Source organism: Melopsittacus undulatus, chromosome 2 (assembly GCF_012275295.1).
Source record: "Melopsittacus undulatus isolate bMelUnd1 chromosome 2, bMelUnd1.mat.Z, whole genome shotgun sequence".
Lineage (NCBI taxonomy): Eukaryota > Metazoa > Chordata > Aves > Psittaciformes > Psittaculidae > Melopsittacus > Melopsittacus undulatus.
This window is the reverse complement of record NC_047528.1, coordinates 113,560,046-113,577,922: the sequence shown is the minus strand read 5'-3', so window position 1 is coordinate 113,577,922 and position 17,877 is coordinate 113,560,046. Positions and strand designations below refer to the sequence as shown.

The window sequence follows — 17,877 nt, the reverse complement described above, 5'->3', positions numbered from 1 at the left end:
CAGCGATATTGCTAATCTAAAAGATGTAGATTGGAATGACTGTATCTCTTCAGTGATAGTAGTTGGCCAGCCTTGGGTGGCTTATGAGCACTGCAATTATAGAGGCGAGTTACAGGTATCACTGTGCAAGGCTTTCTTGCAGCTGTGTATTCACTAGCTAGTTCAAGACTTTTGATTAATGACTTTTGATTAATGACTTTTGATGATCATATTGGCCACTTCCCAGTTCCATTGAAAGGGTGTTTCACAACCCTCTGGGCAAGACATAAATGTAGGCAAGCGAGCCAGTAGCTCTCACAAGCAGCAGCACCGGGCTGAACAAAGGAAGTGCCACGAACTCCCCCTGTCCAAGAAGCCAACATCTAGGTGAGATGCACGCTTTTTACATTAAAACTTTCAATGGCTTCTTGGGCAGCTACTGTGAACTGCGGCTGAAGAGAAAAAGGTTTGTTGGGATGAGAGCTGCAGTACACCTGTGGGACTCCGATGTCCATATCTGCAGAAACCTAACACATCTTTGAGGTGATGAGAAAATGTGGGATAAAAATACCTTGCAAAGGGAGAGGGTGGAAAAAGACATTGCTACAGAATTCCAAGGGGTGAAAGTGAGAATATTTTACCAATGAATCTTGGGCACAAGGATCCTGTTGGATGATGATGATGAATATTATTATTATTGCTTTTTCTACAGGCAGAAGGTCATTAGCCTAATGCTCAACCAATCAATAAATTAAAGTGTGGGCAACCACAGCCTCCATAAATTATAATTGTGAAAAAATGTTTAAATGTTTTCAATCACAGAGTAAGATTTCTTTATTTTATTTTTTTTAGGAGAGATTATTTCTTTGGTTTTAATGTTGATTTTGTTGCTCAGGTCTTACAATTTTAATATGACATTTAATCTTACTGAGGAAGATGTGACCTTCTTCCATTTCTTCCTAGAACCAACTACAGTAACCATTTATTTCCCTCAGATATATTTGTACTGAAACCTAAACCTTTGCTTCAATGACTGTTATGTGATTTAGAAAGGGAGCGGTTACCTTAACTGGCTGCTCATTTCTGTTCCTGCAGCTGTTACTAATAAATACAGTGGTTCTTCATCTGATTCCAGACAAATCTGTGTGGAATTAGACATGAGTATTTGTAACAGTGCTACAGAGAAGCATTTACAACCTGAAATACAGTCTGACACAAAGAGCTGATGCTTTGAATTTGGTTGTTTCTCAGCTTATGTCAAGAAAAGGAATCTCTTGATATCAATAGAGTTTTATATGGAAAAAACAAAATTATTTCAGTGAGTCTAAAAGTTCAGTTCTGGCCTTAGCTAAATAGATTTTTTTTTTCCTGTTTATAGTACAAAATGTGCTTTCATTTAGAAACTAATTGACTATCTCATTAATTCTTTACTTGTGATATTATGCTGATTATGAAATCTAGTCCAAACAATGAACACCAATTGCTAAAATAGTTCTCAAATGCAGCATCAACTATCAACTGAAGATTTAGCACCAATTCTAGATTTTATTTCATCATTACTTAGGATACAGAGATAAGATGTTGAACTAAATGCTTAGATGTCCCTTGCACGTGCACATAAACCAATGTACACAGCTAAATAAAACTGGGCAGTTCTGGTGTACCTATCGCATTTTACTTCTTATTCCAAATTCAGATCTCTGTCATGCCCTCACACTTTTCAGCTGCTGCTATATTTACCCTCTAAAAATGTTTTACTTTCCAATTTTCCCCCCTTTCTTCAGCATTTTGTGTCTGATGCAACAAGGCTTCTTACAAACATTATTTGTTTCCAATTTCCCTCTTCTGCAGGTTGTCATCCAGCTCCTGAAGCAAGAAATCTGGGCTGCAGAAGTACTACTGAGAACAAGCAGGAAGATGGGAAAAATCACCGTTTATGAGCATGCCAACTTCCAGGGTTATTCCAGAGAATTCACCAGCGATATTGCTAATCTAAAAGATGTAGATTGGAATGACTGTATCTCTTCGGTGATAGTAGTTGGCCAGCCTTGGGTGGCTTATGAGCACAGCAATTATAGAGGCGAGTTACTGGTATTTGAGGAGGGATCACATAACTATGTTGGGAATAAGATGAATGATAAGATCACTTCTCTGCAGATGATCACTGAAAATCTTCTCAACCCCCAGATCACTATCTATGAACATGACTATTATGAAGGGAAGTGCAGGGTGATAACAGAACCAACCAATCTAAGTAGGGGACATGATGATAACACCGTATCTTCTCACAAAGTGCAGAGAGGTGTGTGGCTGCTGTGTGAACACGGCGATGGGAGTGGGTTTCGTTACATTGCGCGAGAACATGAACACCTTCCAAGTTATAGGGCAATAGATTTCAATGACAAGCTTTCCTTCCTGCGTCCCCTTCTCCCCGGCAGGAGCTATTAGACTGCAAATTCTGCAGTGCTGAGAGAAGCAGCAGCCACAGCAAGAAATCTGTGACCTAGACCTCTGTCTATGCTTGTATTGCTTTTTGTAGAGCTTTCGCATCCTGTGTCACAGAAACACTGAATGGGAAAGCTCTCTTTTCACACTGCACCGCTGATCTGTATTTCGCAACCCCGCTTTGCATTGCTCTCCCTCCCCATAATCCCTGTGAATGCAAAAGCTACCGTATTTTGTCAAATTAAAGAGCCTCAAAGACAAGAGACATCCAGGAGTGTGCAACCTATTCCACCTGCAGCTGGTATCCTGATGTCCTGAGCTATGTAATGTAAAAGTGCTACATGTTGCTTCTGTTGCTAGATGCAGAAACAAAATATGAGCATATAACCAGCATCACTTCATTGTAGTTTGTTTTACTACGCTCTTTCTTTGCCAAAGCCCAGCCTTCTGTCCAACCTGGCCTTGAACACAGCCAGGGATGGAGCAGCCATAGCTTCTCTGAGCAACCTGTGACCATCACCTTCACAGTAAAGAACTCCCTTGTTACTTGACCTCCCCTTGTTTCAGTTTAAACCTATCACCCCTTGTCCTACCACTACAGTCCCTGATGAAAAGTCCCTCTCCAGCATCCTTGTAGGCCCCCTTCAGATACTGGAAGGTGCTCTGAGGTCTCCACACAGCTTCTCCAAGCTGAACAGCCCCAACTTTCTCAGCCTGTCCTCATACAGGAGGTGCTCCAGCCCCCTTATTCTAGTGGCTTCCTCTCAACTTGCTCCAACAGCTCCATGTCCTTCTTACGGTGAGGACACCAGGACTGCACACAGTGCTGCGAGGTCTCATGAGATCAGCATAGAGGGGCAGGATCACCTCCTTTGAGCTGCCGGGAACGCTCCTTTTGGAGCGGCCCAGGACACACTTGGTTTCTGGGCTTAAGTGCACACAGCAGCTGACTCGTGTTCGGTTCCTCAAGGACCAGCACCCCCAAGTCCTTCTCCCCCAGGGCTGCTCCAAATCACTTCTGGGCCTGGGATTTCTCCAACCCAAGGCAGGACCATTCACTTTGCAATGTTGCACTTCATGAGATTGGCACTGGCCACCTCTCAAGTGTGTCAAGGTCACACTTCAGCTAACTAAGACAACTTCAAACTATTTGCATTTGGAATCTGAAATGTGCAAGGCTTTCTTGCAGCTGTGTATTCACTAGCTAGTTCAAGACCCATTTAACTGGAGAGCACAGAGTTGCAATTCTGAATTAAGGCTGTCTAATGGCAGCTGCACTCTGAGATGCATGATGCCAGCTGTGATGCAGCTCTGCATTGCAATGTTTACCTAGCTCTGTGATGGGCTCCAGTTGGCCACGATTTTCTTGTATTTATAGCTAAAAATGAAATGCAGAACACGCTGTGCTCTTACCTGCTGGGCTTTGTTCCCATTTTGAAATAAGCACTGCAGGCTGTGGTGACATGGCAGCCACTTGTGCTCCTCAGCTACGCTTCTGGGGGCAGATACAATAGTGATAAGATCATGCGCCACGTGTTTTAGAACGCTTCTTACTGTTTTACTGCCCTTTTCAGGTTTCCTTGCTCTGGTCACCAAAGATCTTCTTTTAATGGGATTGCAAAATTAATTCCAAGAACATGGAGCATTCTCCCTGCTTTAGGCCAAAATAACTTGAAAACACTGACCTCTCCAGATACAGCCAGCTGTGCCCAAAGGAAACTGTATTGCAAGGGGGAAAGCAAACACCAGCATGTCCTAATGTGGTCTGTAGCATCAGTGGGTATGTGGTATGCAGTGTTCTCAATCTCCTCAGTAAGATAAATCAGACTGTGCAGAGCTTTGTATGGTCACCACTAGACTTCATCCAGAAGGCCCAAGAGCAGCGTTTTGCTCAATATGTAACAGAGCAAGTTCAGGTGCGTTCAGGTAACTGCACAACATAAAACTTGGACTCAAGGTCAGACCTCCTCTACCCAGGAAAAGGGTGATGATTACACATTAACCACTTATCTTATTTCATAAGAATGCAAGGTTGCATTGCTGCTTAGAAAATAGGTTCTTTGGAAAAAACTTTCCTGGGGCTGACTTGGCTCTCAGCTCATGGCTGGGCTTAATGCATTGATAGATCATGCCTCTTGACTGATAGTGCACCAGATAGATGCACCATAGACCCTTACAGGCATCCTAGTTTCACAGCAACACATTTAGCTGGGAAAGCCTTTCCAGCTCCCAACACACACATGGTCAGGAAACGTATCTGGCATTTAATTCCTCTTATATCAGCAGGTTGTGCTCCTAATGCTTTCAGTGGCTTGGTGCAAGCATGACAGTCACTGGCCCGCCCTCGACTCCATGCCATGTGTCACTTCTGCTTAAGAAATTCACCAGAGAAACCAAAAGGTTTACAAAGAAAAACCTACCCATCGGATTCACAGTGGATTTCTGTACCTACAGCTTGTCCTAAAGACATGGACAGAGTTTTACAATGTCATGTATCTCATGCCCAGCATCCAAAATCCATTTGAAAATACAGACTAGCAGGGGTTGGATTAGGGACCTCCAGACATTCCTCCCTTACCTTTCAGTGAATCAAAAACATTCACTACCCGCTACCTGCTCCCACTGTACAACACAGCATAGCAACAGAAGGTGTGGATGTGGCTGGAAATGCAAACTAGGGTCAAGACACAGAGTCCCAGTGGAAACCTGGTTTGGAGGTTTTCAGAGACAAGGTTGTAGTAGGCAGGCAAAAGGTGTGAACTGGAACCAGAATGCAGACACCATCAGCCAGCTGCTGCTCGCTGAACCAACAGCTCATTTCCAAAGGTGAAGCTTAACAGGACATGGTCTGCACAAAGGCAGCTCAATCTTCAGCTCTAGGACACTAAACAGAAACTAGTGTGTAGATGAAGATCTGGCCTCAGCAAAAGTAGGACAGATGCTGTGGGATCTACTTTAAATGCAGAAGGGAGGCAAAGTGAGAATGACTTACAGGGAAAGGGGACAAATGGTGACAGCCCACTCTAGCTGCAGGGACAGGAGGGGATGTGTGATAGGGAAGAACACCAAGCACAAAGTCAAGAGATCAAACCAAACGGTAATGGGAATTGAGGTAACTAGAAAGCCAAGGAGAGGAGAAGCCTTAACAGCACCTGAGGATGAGTAAAAGGGAAAACCAAGCAGTGATAACGGGAGGGTGATAGAGGAATGTGCTGCAGCAAAGGAAACCATCGGTGAAAGGAACAGCAGAGAACAAGGGAAGGGACAGCAGGTGACGAATAGCACAAGCACTGATGTTTTGTTTAGCAGAGAACCTGACAGAAGGACTGATCAGTGAAAATGAAAAGGCACATCTCTGACCTGCAGTGCACGCAAGCAGAACGCACAAACTGTGTCACCCTTCCTTTTAGACAGCATAAGCAGCAAATCATTTTGCATGCATTGCAGCAATTCCAGAACAGTGCATGTAGGTTTCAGTCCACATGGCTGGATAGGAGACACGAAGGAAGCTGGAGCTCTGAAAACATACAGCAAGAACTACTCTCTGCACACAGCTTCTGCTCCTGATTGTTACTGTAGCGAGAGAAAAACAAGGCTGTGAAGTACAGGCATGAAGAAGCAAGTGCCTGGTGGGAAGAGTAAGTGCTCCCTGCCTAAGCCCTGGGTTTTAACCAGCACAGCAGTCAGGGTTCTCAAAGAGGTGACAAAATGTACCACAACCTCCCTCACTGTAGATGGCTAGAAAATGCAAGGCAAAAAAGGTTAGGCTTTGCTTACCCCTAGGCCTAAGCAAGAAACACAGTTTATGGTAAAGCGAAGCTCTTGTGCTGACTCACAGAACTGAAGTCTGAAGTTACAGCAAAATGAGGTTCTTTAAGCTTCACCTGCATATGAGCTAACAATAAAACAAAACCTGGGTCCAAAGGAAAGACAGAAACTGAGAGACTCTGATCTATCTTCTGAAAACCAGAGGGTTTACACCCCAGAGAGCTATACTACCCATTGCATGCAGCTCCAACAGAGGCACAGAAAAAGATGTCATTTAGGCAATTTTAATTCTCCCCCCTTTATTATACAAAATACTTTACAATTAAAAAACATTTTTCCCCAATAGAATCATATACAGATATTTATAATTAACAAGATTCAGTTACACACAAGATGGGAAACTTCTGCACAAAGGAAAACAATGATGATAAAGTGAAAATTAAGACAACCCTTTCCCCACCATATTCTGGGCAGAAGGATTACATTTTAGACTTCTATTCCTATCACATTCCTCCAGGTCTGAACTCTGGGACCTCCTCTTCCCCTGAACAGGGTAAGGGCCTCCACTTGAGTCTGCAGCATAAGTACAATACTCTGCTCTTAAAAAGGTTCAATGAAGTCATTGAGAAACTAGCATCTGGCTGTACCATGAAGTTACCAGCACCCACAAAAGGGCACTGCTGCCCAGAGTTTTCCCTAGCAACCCACATATATACACATGCAAGCACATAGATGGGGAATCATGCTCAAAACCCAGAAATTTCCACCCTTTCACTAAGTGGCAATCCCACCCCACCAAAGCAACCTGCACTTGAGGCATATCCAGCGGGTAGTCTCTGCAGAATAGCTATTGCAAGGTCTCATAGCCAAGCCGGGCATTACTGCAAATGCAGTCTGGAAAAAGGGCTGGATGTCACAATCTTTCCCACTTTGATAATCTACCTGCCAGCAGTGCCAGTCAGTCATGGAGGTGATAACATGAACCACTCAGAGATGCACAGCCCACAACAGACAGGTAGGGGAAGTTGCACGCTTCAGCAAGAGGTTCTTTCAAAACCAGTTGTCAGTGATCTGCCCCACCAGAGCAAGATGTGTGAACCCTAGTAAACGTCTTCTAAGGAAGGTCACTGCTGGGCTAGGCCAACCCTGCAGTCACATGGCAGCCTATCCCAGAGTCACTGCTGGAGGCCAAATGCCTGAAGCAGTGTGGGAAGATCATGGGCATCAGCTGCCCCATACAGGTCACTTTGCCCCAGCATGGAAAGGGCCATGCGGAGCGTGCTCCAGATGTTGTCAGACATTGCGCCTTGCTGCCCCCGTGGACCTCGGCTCTTCTGCTGCATGTGCAAAGCCTCTAAGAAGTGCTCCACAGCCTCGCTGTCAACATGAGAACATACACATCCTTACTGGAGAAGATGGTACACCTCACACTCCCTCCCCCATTTGCTTCTCTGCTACTTCCCCTCCAAAACAAGTCTCCTCCTCTTCATCAAATCCTGCCCTGCTCCAGCACCAGAAATCCCCCTTTTCCTCTTAACAGGGACTGAAGTCCAGATGGCTCCTACTCCAACTGCATCTGTGTGATGCTTCGTTCTCAGGGCACAGTTACACACTCGCTCTACTCTCCTGTGCCAAGGGAAGGCTGCAAGCAGTGTAGTACTGCCCTTGTAACCTATCACAGTCGCTCCCATGAACACAAGCACACTTAAGGGTCACAGCAGATCTGCCTATCCTATGCTCACCGGTGGGCACCTAAGTTGATGCAACTGATACCCAAGTTGTAGCGAGAGCGGATGTATCCTGGCTGGAGTTCAAGTGCCCGACGATATGCAGCCACAGCTTCCTCACTCCGATTCCCATTAGCCAGGGTGGCACCCAGCTTGTTCCATAGAAGATGGTCCTGGAGAAGAAGGTAGAGAGAAAGGGCTGAGAAGCAGGATATTTTTAACTACCAAACCAACCCTCCCTTCCCCATGCGTCCTACTCCTCCACTCCAAAATGTACCTCTCACAAAAGCAGCACCTCCACCCAAACCTGCACCCATAAACCTCCAGGTACCTCCAGGGTCCACACTCCACCCTTTCTTACATTGGGGCGCACACTGAGTGCGGCACTGAAGCAATCCACAGCCTTCTCGTATTCACCACTAAGGTTGAAAAGGACACCCAGGCCACACTGAACATCAGGATCCACAGTTGAGGGGTTGCTGCGCACAGCTGCTAAGAACAGCTCCTTCACCTCCGTGAACAGTGAGCTGGAAAAGCACAGAACAAAAGGATACTGGTGTACCCTGGAGAGAGTTGGCCTTGGGTTGCTCCCTCTGCTCCAGCCTGAAACAGTCCCAGCCCTCCAAGAAGCCTCTCAATTTGTAACCCTAACTCACTCAGACAGCAGGGAACCTAAGACACGCTTGGAAGGCCCCAGGTTTGTCCCCGAGACACTCTCCTCCGGTTCCTTCTCCAGCAGGTGGGCATAGTCTGCTTTATGGCGTAGCCAGTCCCGTAAGGTCTCACATGCCTGCTTCTGCAAGGACTCATTGGTGAAGCTGACTGCTAAAGCCATAAGTGCTGTGAGGTTCCCAGGCTGCAGTTCCAAACACCTGCAGGTCAAAGAGAAGTGAATACAGTATTAAATCTGTCTGGGAGACACCCAGACACAGGAGGTGACACCAGACAGAGCACACCATGCTAGCCATATGGTCCTTGTGGCACTAGACAAGGAGCCATGCTTAGAAGCTCTTTTGCAACACTCACTGTCTGAGGGCACTGATTGCCAAAAGCTCCTGTTCATTCTCTGCTTGGGTGGTTCCCAGATACTGCCAGGCCTGGAGAAGATAAAGATGTAGAGAGTCAGACTTCTTCACATCCAGAGCAAAAGGTCAGCTGATAAACCACAAATACAGAGATTTAAATCCACCATATTATCCCACATATTTTTAGAGTGAGACCAAATATATGCAAGTATACATATTAGCCGCAGAGACAAGTTTCAAAAGACAAACAGAAATGGACTTTATGGCACATGGGCTCTCAAGGGCAATAAAACTAGCATTGTTATAGTGAAAAAAGAAAAAAGGAAGTGAAGATCTATCATAAAGCAACTGTTGGCAGTTTTAAACTTTTAAGTCACAGAATAATCCACTTTTAACTGTGGCTAAACTGCAGAGGAAGGAGGGAAAAGCAGATCTCTCTAAGAACAAAATGGCAAAGCAGCAGTGCTATTAAACGAGACCCTCAGGGTAGGCAGCTGTATATACTTCTGCATTAGCAAGTGATAATCTTAGGGAGTTGACTATCAGACCTGAAAAGTAGAAGCACTGTTATTTTACTGACTCTTCAATCATTGTGACATCAGTATAGGAAAACCACTTCCAGCTACTAGGCAGCTTAAATAGGGAATATTTAATTAAGGCACTAACTCCAAATTATCTGTTCATTTCATATCTATAATCATCACCCCTTGCACTAAACAGGCCAAATAGTTGGTGCATTTGTCAACATGAAGTACTCACCTTTTGAACAGAAGTCACAAAACGCAGTATCCACTGCCTCAAGGAAATAAATTGTTTCATGAACAAAGACCTAGACACACTGCACAATCAAGAGGCAATCTAATGTCCCAAATCATAGATTCATGGAATCATAGAACAGTTTGGGTCAGATGACCTTAAAATAATCTAGTTCCAAATCCCCTGTCATGGGCAGGGACACCTCACACTAGACCATGTCACCTATGGCTTTGTCCAACCTAGATTTGAACACTGCCAGGGATGGAGCATTTGCCACTCCTAGTCTTGAAAGCAGTTATCTGCCATAAGCATCTCCAAGCTTGCAATGCCAATAAAGACTACCACAGAAGCAAGAGATAAGAACTCCTTGTCTTGGCTCCATGCACAGCCTCATGTGCTCCTAAGATTTTACACAGCTCCGGGACAGAGCCTTTGTGCTTTCTGTAACTCACCTGAGTTATAAACCTTCTTCCCACAGACCTCCTGGGAATTCACATACATCAGCTACAAAACCAGAGCCACAGAAAAAAAGAGTGATGTTTTCATACCACTTTCACAGCTCTTAACACTGAGGTAAGTTTTCTACACACACCCTGACACCTCGAAAGGAAAGGATCTAAGTAGCAGAACACCTAACCAAGGCCTGTTAGCTCTGCTCTCACTCACCTCCATATGATCTGGCTTCTGTTGCACTGCAGCCTCAAAGAGCAAGACAGCATTGGGGAGGTCACCTTCCTCCAAACGCTTCCGCCCCTCTTCAAATGCATCTGGGTGATCTCTCATGGGATTATCTTCCTCAAACTGATATCCCTAGCACGGGAAACAGACAAGGTATAATGCTTGGAGACAGGCTTAGAGGAGAAAAGCACTCTCTGCAGTACAGCATAATCTAGTCTTGCTGCACCAGAAACACACAAAGCTGCTGAGCAGCCAGCACCCCATCCTCTCTGCTAATTTGTAGCACATCAGAGAACAATGGCTCTTCTTTCTGCCTGCTCTGTACTGAAAGATTTACCCAAAACCAGACTTGAATAAGTTGCAACAGAGACTAAACATCTGGTATGGGGCCTATCAGCTTGGGGGCGGGTGGTGGCTGGCAACAATTACACTCACTGCAAAAATTCCCAGCATTAACTGGTATTTTCTGTTGGGCAAGAACTGCATTTGCAGACAAGCACAAATGAAATCAGGATTTCTTAGTCCCTAGCTAATCCAAGATGAGGGTGTAAATGAGAGCTAAGGATCAGTGGGAGAAGAAATCCTAGCAGCATTTGGGGATCTGTGGAGCTCATCTTCAATTTAGACATACTGCCAGCCTGCTCAAAGCAGTCCATCATAGTGCTAGGGATTAGAGACCCTGTTCGTTATTACCTTGTCATATGATGAGGAGCTGATGTCTTCATAATCAGAGAGCCAAGGGTGAACCTCTGCATCTCTCTTGGCCATCTCCTCCCATTCTGCCTGGAGTTTGTCCCAGAAGTCCACATCTGACTGAGGGGAGAACAGAATGTGACTAGAGTACCTCAACCATAAACTGAGCTCTACAGACACACCAGAGACCACCCTCTTAATTGTTTCTAGCCCTCCTCACAGCATGCAAATGAGAGAGGTAACCCTATCATCAGCTCCCAGTTGGTACTGCAGTCCTCCTCCTTCACCAGCATTACCTCCACAGCAGTCTTTGCCTGCTCAAACTCCGTATCAAGAGTAGACATGTTCCCAGATCGCGCAAATTGATCCACCCAGGCATCAGATGACCCCTGGAAGTTTGGAAACAGAAGCACACCTTTCTTTTTAGACTCTGGCAACCTCAAGGTACATCCCAAAATAGCAGGAAGGTCTATGGTGACCCTTCCTCCCCATCAGCAAGAACTGATGGACCTGTAAAGTAGAGAGTTCATATGAATATTCCATTCCCTTCCTCCCAGGTGCTATAGGAAATGAGAAAACTCACACCACCCAAATACCTTCCCAGCTTCTGCCTAGACTCCACTAAGAAGAGCCCAACAGCCCCTCCCCTTGCCTCCCACAGCCTAATCATCAGTAGAGCATTGCTAAGAGTTGGACTTGCTCCCAGACTGTGCACTGTGGCAAAGAGCTTTCCTCCTTCAGAGCACGTAGAGCTGGAGCTCCTACCTGCTGCTGTATAAACTCAGTTGCCCATTGCTCTGCCTGATCTTGGTCTCTGTGGGTCACCTGATTAGCTTCGATCGATACCCTCCCATCTCCGATCTGGCGGACAAACTTTAGGAACTGTGGCAGAGAAATGAAACAAGTGTGGAGCTGGGCAGATGTTCTACCAATAAGCCCTCTGCCCACACACACCCCCCTTCACTAAGAGGACTTCTCTCTGCAAAGTGAGCACAAAAGGCTCAAAAATGTGGGGAGGACAGGACTTCACTAGAGCCATGTGGTAGAGAGGGATAATATCTGAAGTGGATTGTAGGGTTCAACTTCTAGGAATGAGGGGAAAAATGGAAACACAAGAGAGCAGGAGGCTTTATTCCTTTAATCTTTTTCCCTCCTCAATTTCCAACACCCCTAGTCACACTAAGTATCTGTCAGCCCTGGTCAGAGGACTTCTTACCTCAGAATTCTTGAGTTTTGGATCATCCACTTTAGAGAGAAAATCAGTAACTGTTTTCTTAAGATCATCCTCAGGTTGATATTCCTCATACCTGTGTTCAGAGGCAGTAAAAAAGACAGTCTGACACCAAGCAACAATGAACTCCTTCACTAACAGTGGTCTACACAATGGGCCAGACAACAGCATTGAGGGATAGAACCTCTCCTCAGAGAGTGTCCAAAGTGATTCAGTATACTTCCCTGTCTGTAAAATCTCAATATTACTACTAGGCTAACTGTGCAAGTGACCAACATAAACAGCAACAGAATTAAACAACTACAGTGACAGCACAGTTCTCCACAACAATCTGGATTCCTTGGCAAGTTCACATGCTACCAGACACTGCCAGTTTTAGCACTACAAAAATCAAGGTCGTATATCTAGGAACAAAGAAAGTAGGTCATGTCCATAGAAGAGTGTCTTGAAAAAGCATCAGCTCTTCAGAGGACTCATAGCAAGCACACAATATATTGTCTGGCTTACAGCAGGATAGGACTAGTTCCAGGTGTTACTACTACATTCAGTCTTGGTGAAGTCTTTGGAACTGGCAGCAGTAACTCAGGAATGTCCATATTTGCAGAAAGGTATCAGAGAAGGCAAGAGTCAGGAGGAAGGAGAGTCCCAATACACAAAAATCTCAATGCCCAAGTTGTTTGCTTGGGTTTTGCTTCTTTAGTTTAAAAACTTGACTGCTGTTAACAGGTACCTATAAAGAAAAGTAGTAGTAGGTACCTATACAGTAGTAGAGTTGACTGTTCTTTAGTCTACCACACCAAAACCACATGAAAACAATGGAAGGTTTAATCTAGACAAATGCAGAGGAAAGGCTGGATGTGGTTTGTCAGATAGGGAAAATAAAGTGATGAAAGTTTAAAACTAGAAAAGTCTAGTTTTAGGGATCTCCAAATAAAAAGCATCTATTGTGGAAAATTCTGCTTGATTAGGAGTTTCCAAAATCACTTCAAAAAGCTTTGCATTAGGTATGAGATTAAGTTATTCTACATAAGCACAGTATCTTCCTGGAAAAAGAAAACAGAACAGCTAGGATCTCTTAAAAACTTCTGTCTCCAAGCACTGTTTCCTCCTTCCTCTGAAACCAAAGACCTGAGAACTTCAATCTCAGTTAACTGATTCAAAAGCATTCATAGCAGATTTCTGCCACCTATCTTCACTCACCCAAGTGCCCAGCAACAATAACCAGTCTTGAGAAGACAGACTCACCATTTATCTGCCAAAGACTGGTCTTCCGATTCCCCAAGCCACAGTTTCTCCTCTGACTGTTCTAGGTATTCTTCTGCCCACTTAGCAGGAGACACTGAGAGTGGATCTGCATAGGACATCAGGAAGAATGGGGAGAAGAGCAGCACAGGCAGGCCATCACTCAGATGAACTTCAGATTTTGCACTCTCCTCTTCACACAGTTAGTTAATGTGCAGAGAACAACTCTTCAAACAAAGTTTTTGCTTGTTTCCTCTAACTTCTTTTATTCTGAGCTAAATCTAAATCAAGCCTTAGGTTAAGACCATGTGTTAATACAGATGCCACCACAGTGCCAACAACCTTGATTTTCTACTTAAGTTTCACAAATCATTTGTCTGCTTCACGTGGGATACTGTGTAGGTCAAGAAAATCGGCAATGGATTACAAGTGTCTTACAAAGCACAGCCTACAAAGCACTAGGTTTTCCTCAGTACTTGCTCCAAGACCTTTGTAAATGCCGATTTCTATTCCCAGAAGTATAAAGAGCGAAGGTCAAAGAATTGGCATACATGACCCTCTATAGTAGCCACTCCTGGAAAAGAGAATAGGATCTATTTAAATCTTATTTGTAACTTCCAGATTAGCTTGTGGGTGGTAACAGGACCCTATAACAGCCCCATCTCTATATACAATGCACGATGGCTTTTTGGATAAACTGCTGGCTTGCTTGAAACAGGAAGCTTAACCTTTGGGACAGAAATATTCATTTTGCATATTTCCAAGGTGCAAAATCCCTCTACTTCCATGAAACTGATACAAAGTATCTGCCAAAACACACTAAGCAATATTGACCTTTTGTAACAAAGGCAAATTTAGCCTTAAGAGAGGGAATTAGAGAATATGTAAGCAAGAAAGGAACCAGACTATCTGCAGAATTTCCATCAGCTGAATCCTGATATAGAAACATTTTGAACAGACTGTTTCTTCTAAGTACTCCAAGTAACCCAAGCTAAAAAATAAAAGACCCTTACACCCAAATAAAAGCTTCCACACCACATTGTTCACAACTTGGCTAAGCTATCACAAAGCAGGTGGGTTTCCCCTCCCTCCCACCCCCCAATCAAAGCTGCTATTGTAAACACTGACTGCTGGGCCCAAAGCATTACTCCGACTTCATATCCAGTAATTTTCCGCTACATGCTAGCACGTGACTGGGCAACATCCTAACAGTAATTCCAGAAAGAAGCCATCACCTGTCACTTCAGCAATGAACTCCTGTGACCAGTCAGCTTCATTATAATCTGAGGAGACATCACCAGCACTATCTGCTGCAGCCAAGAATTCCTGGGTCCAGTTTTCAGACAGTGCCAGCGCTGCCACACCTGGAGCTATAAGAAGAAAAAACAGGGGCACTCAAAGGCATCATTTAAGTGTTCCCTCATCTCTCATCTTGCCTTTCTCTTTGTTAAGAACAAAAATCACAGAAAGATTCTACTTGGAAGCAATCTCTGGAGGTTGCTAGTGTTCTCACAGTAGGCTAACACTAAAGGTAAGGATTAGGTTGCTCAAGGTATTCATCAGCTAACTTCTGCATTTGGCCAAGGCCAGCAATTCCCCAGCCTCCCTGGGCACCTGCTCCAGCACTGAACCACCCTCCAAGGGAAGAAATGTTTTCTTACAGCTAGTCAGGTCCCCCTTCCACAAGCTATGTCCATTGCCCCTTGTCCTTCTGCTGCATAACACTGCAAAGATTCTGGCTGCAGCTGCTGAAGACAGCAGTTAGACACTCCACCTCCCCTGCCCGAAGGGGAACCCTCTTTCCTAGGCTGAGCAAACCAAATTTCATCAGGCTTTCCACTTACACGAGGTTTTCTAATCCCTAAACACTATCTCCACTGGCCTTGCTTCAGTACATTGGCATACTGGGAAGCCCAAATATGGAAATCTGGATAAAATCTCACAAGTGCTGATTAGATGGGTACCACCCTGCTAAGGAGCTTAACCATAACACCAAGATCTTCTCCAGCTCTTCACCTACTCTAGCTCCCCTCACCTCGCTGAGGGGCCTGTCGGAAGCTCGACTGCTCAATCTCTTGCATCTCAGCCAACAGGTCATCCATCTTAAAGGTCTGGGGTGCACGGGACAGTAAAGGGGCATTCTGGTCCTGCAGGAACTCTCCAACCAACTGCCAAAGACAGAGACAGATATACATATATATATATCTGTCTATATATACAAATATAGCATAGAAAACAAACAGGCAGAATATGGAGCATGAGAAAAAGGAATGGGCTTGTCAGAAGGGAAGATTAATATCATGTAAGGGGAAAAATTGAAGCATTGATGAGAATAGCAGTAAGGAGATGGATCAACCTGTTCTTACCTCATCTTCAGTGGCCACTCCCAGCGGCTGGGGTGCCTGCAGGGAATAGTGGGCAATTATCCCAATGGCTTTGCCCTCAGACCCCTCACCACACACGCCTTATAATGCGATTAGTTTACATCTTCCTCAGCATTAGTCTGTCAGCATTTTCTTGCATAAGCTGAATGTTTATGTGAAAGCTAAAGGAGCAGGAATATCTTAATGACACTCAATCCCCTCCCACCACCTTCCACATCGGGGCCTGTAAAACACACACCTCACCACAGCCATCAACATGCTCCGAGCACACAGACACAATTCCCCCATTCCCTCTCACCCCACAACCCTGCAGGACAAATCACGTGACTCCATGGCCTGGTTACCCAGACAAAAAGCAACACTGCATCTATGTGCACTAAAACTACCGGTACTGCTCATGCCACTGCCCTGTTCCGCCAGCACACACCTATACCCTGCGGGCTGACCCAGAGGCAGGCAGGCCCCACATCCAGCCCCAGCTCAGCAAGCAGAGTGAAAGGCAACACTCACGGCTGCAGCAGCTCCGGGAGCCCCAGGGGGCCAGGCCAGCGGGCCCTGAAGTCCTTCCTGCCGCAAGGCTTTGTCCTCGGTGAAGTGTCCGGCCAACTTCATGAGGGGGTTGGAGCCCCCACATTCCGGTTCCACCAGCTCCCTCATGGCCATGGCGCCAGGCAGGGAGGCAGGGAGGGTCGGTGCCGAACTCCACTGTGCCTGCACCTAGCCCCGGGGCGGCACACACACCGGGTGAACGCCAGGCGCAGGGGCAGGCTACCGGGGGCGCTCGCCGTCTGCTCCCGGACCCCGAACCGGCGGCCACCGGCCTGCCCGGCCTGCTCTGCGGGCCCGGGGGCCTGCGGAGAGCCCGGCTGCAACACCCCCCTGTGCGGGCGGGGAGGCGCCGAGCTGGAGCCAGAGCCCGCACGGGCAGGAGCCGGACTCAGGCGCATATCGCCACAGCACCAGATACCCCGTGAGCTCCCAGCGCCGCAGAGCGCAGCCCGGGCGGGCACAGCTGCCGTAGCCACCAGAAGCCTTCCGCCACCAGCTGTAGCGGGGACTGGGAACCCTTCTCCCGGCTCCCTCTGCCCTGCCCCAACCGCAGCCTGCCGCCGGGCCGGCCCGGCAGAGGACACCCGCCAGCCAGGACAGCAAGGCCGCGGCCCCCCCAACACCAAACCGCACCCGCCCCTGCCGCCGGCCTCCCGGAGCCCTGGCCCGGCGCTGCCCTCCGCGCACAGGCGGAGGAGAAAACACGGGGCGGCTCGATCTGGTCCCCCCGCCCGACACCATACCTGGGATAACAGGGCTCGCGGGAATCACGGGATGGGGCGGAGACAGCTCTTAAAGGGCCAGGCACCCCGCGAGCACCGCACCAGAGTGCCTTAAAGGGACAGACGCCCACGGACTGCTAGGGCTTAGGGGGTTGGTGGTTACTGTTCTGTTGCATGATGGTACGGCTGGAGCTGCGACCGGGGGTGGTGGGGAAGTGTGGAGGTATGGAAGTGTGGAGCCTCTCCGTGTCGCCGGGGGTCGTCCCCAAGCCCTTCTTCTGCAGTTCCTGGGCCACTTCCCAGCGCTGGTGGCGGAGAGGAGGGCACACTAGGGTGGGCTCTGCAGTCCCTGCTGCCCACTGCTGGAGCAAAGCGGTGTGTATATGGCGTGCACATACACTGCACAAGTGTGTGTAACGTTACAGTATATCGTTAAAGTCATGTCACGGAGTCAACGGGTATGCTCAGTAGATGGAAAGCAGCCGTTCTGTCATGGTGTTGGTGTCCCGTTGAGCTGCTGACACGGGTTAATCTGTTTTTGCACTGACAGCCCACCCTACAGGTGGCTACAAGGTACTGGGTCAAGCAATGTGGTTGTTAAGGCAGGGAGAGGACAGGAGGTTCTCCTAATATCTGAACAGCACACATTCATCCGGCTGATGGACTGTTCTTTTGTCA

At 46.7% G+C, this 17,877-nt stretch overlaps 2 protein-coding genes across 4 annotated transcripts; one reads left to right on the top strand and one right to left on the bottom strand.

The window, feature by feature from the left end:
- The first annotated feature begins 306 nt into the window (after positions 1 to 306).
- Positions 307 to 2,665, top strand: LOC117435886 (epidermal differentiation-specific protein-like). The gene is made up of 2 exons (XM_034060101.1): positions 307 to 366; positions 1,831 to 2,665. The coding sequence occupies exon 2, from the start codon at positions 1,897 to 1,899 to the stop codon at positions 2,425 to 2,427; it is 531 nt and encodes a 176-aa protein (XP_033915992.1). The 5' UTR covers positions 307 to 366; positions 1,831 to 1,896; the 3' UTR covers positions 2,428 to 2,665.
- Positions 2,666 to 6,460: 3,795 nt separating this feature from the next.
- PEX5 (peroxisomal biogenesis factor 5) lies at positions 6,461 to 17,244 on the bottom strand. Of its 3 annotated transcripts, none has more exons than XM_031046880.2 (16): positions 17,221 to 17,244; positions 16,439 to 16,645; positions 15,911 to 15,946; positions 15,580 to 15,712; positions 14,780 to 14,914; positions 13,548 to 13,653; positions 12,288 to 12,378; positions 11,837 to 11,953; positions 11,368 to 11,460; positions 11,072 to 11,191; positions 10,367 to 10,510; positions 8,946 to 9,016; positions 8,576 to 8,791; positions 8,281 to 8,446; positions 7,935 to 8,092; positions 6,461 to 7,569 (listed from the first exon to the last, which is right to left on the bottom strand). In XM_031046880.2, exons 2-16 carry the CDS (start codon positions 16,589 to 16,591, stop codon positions 7,368 to 7,370), a joined length of 1,941 nt encoding a protein of 646 aa, XP_030902740.2. In that variant the 5' UTR covers positions 16,592 to 16,645; positions 17,221 to 17,244; the 3' UTR covers positions 6,461 to 7,367. The 3 variants fall into 3 exon arrangements, with proteins under 3 accessions (XP_030902740.2, XP_033930400.1, XP_033930401.1); XM_034074510.1 differs by having other exon boundaries at positions 7,406 to 7,569; positions 7,966 to 8,092; XM_034074509.1 differs by lacking the exon at positions 11,837 to 11,953.
- Positions 17,245 to 17,877: the final 633 nt, after the last annotated feature.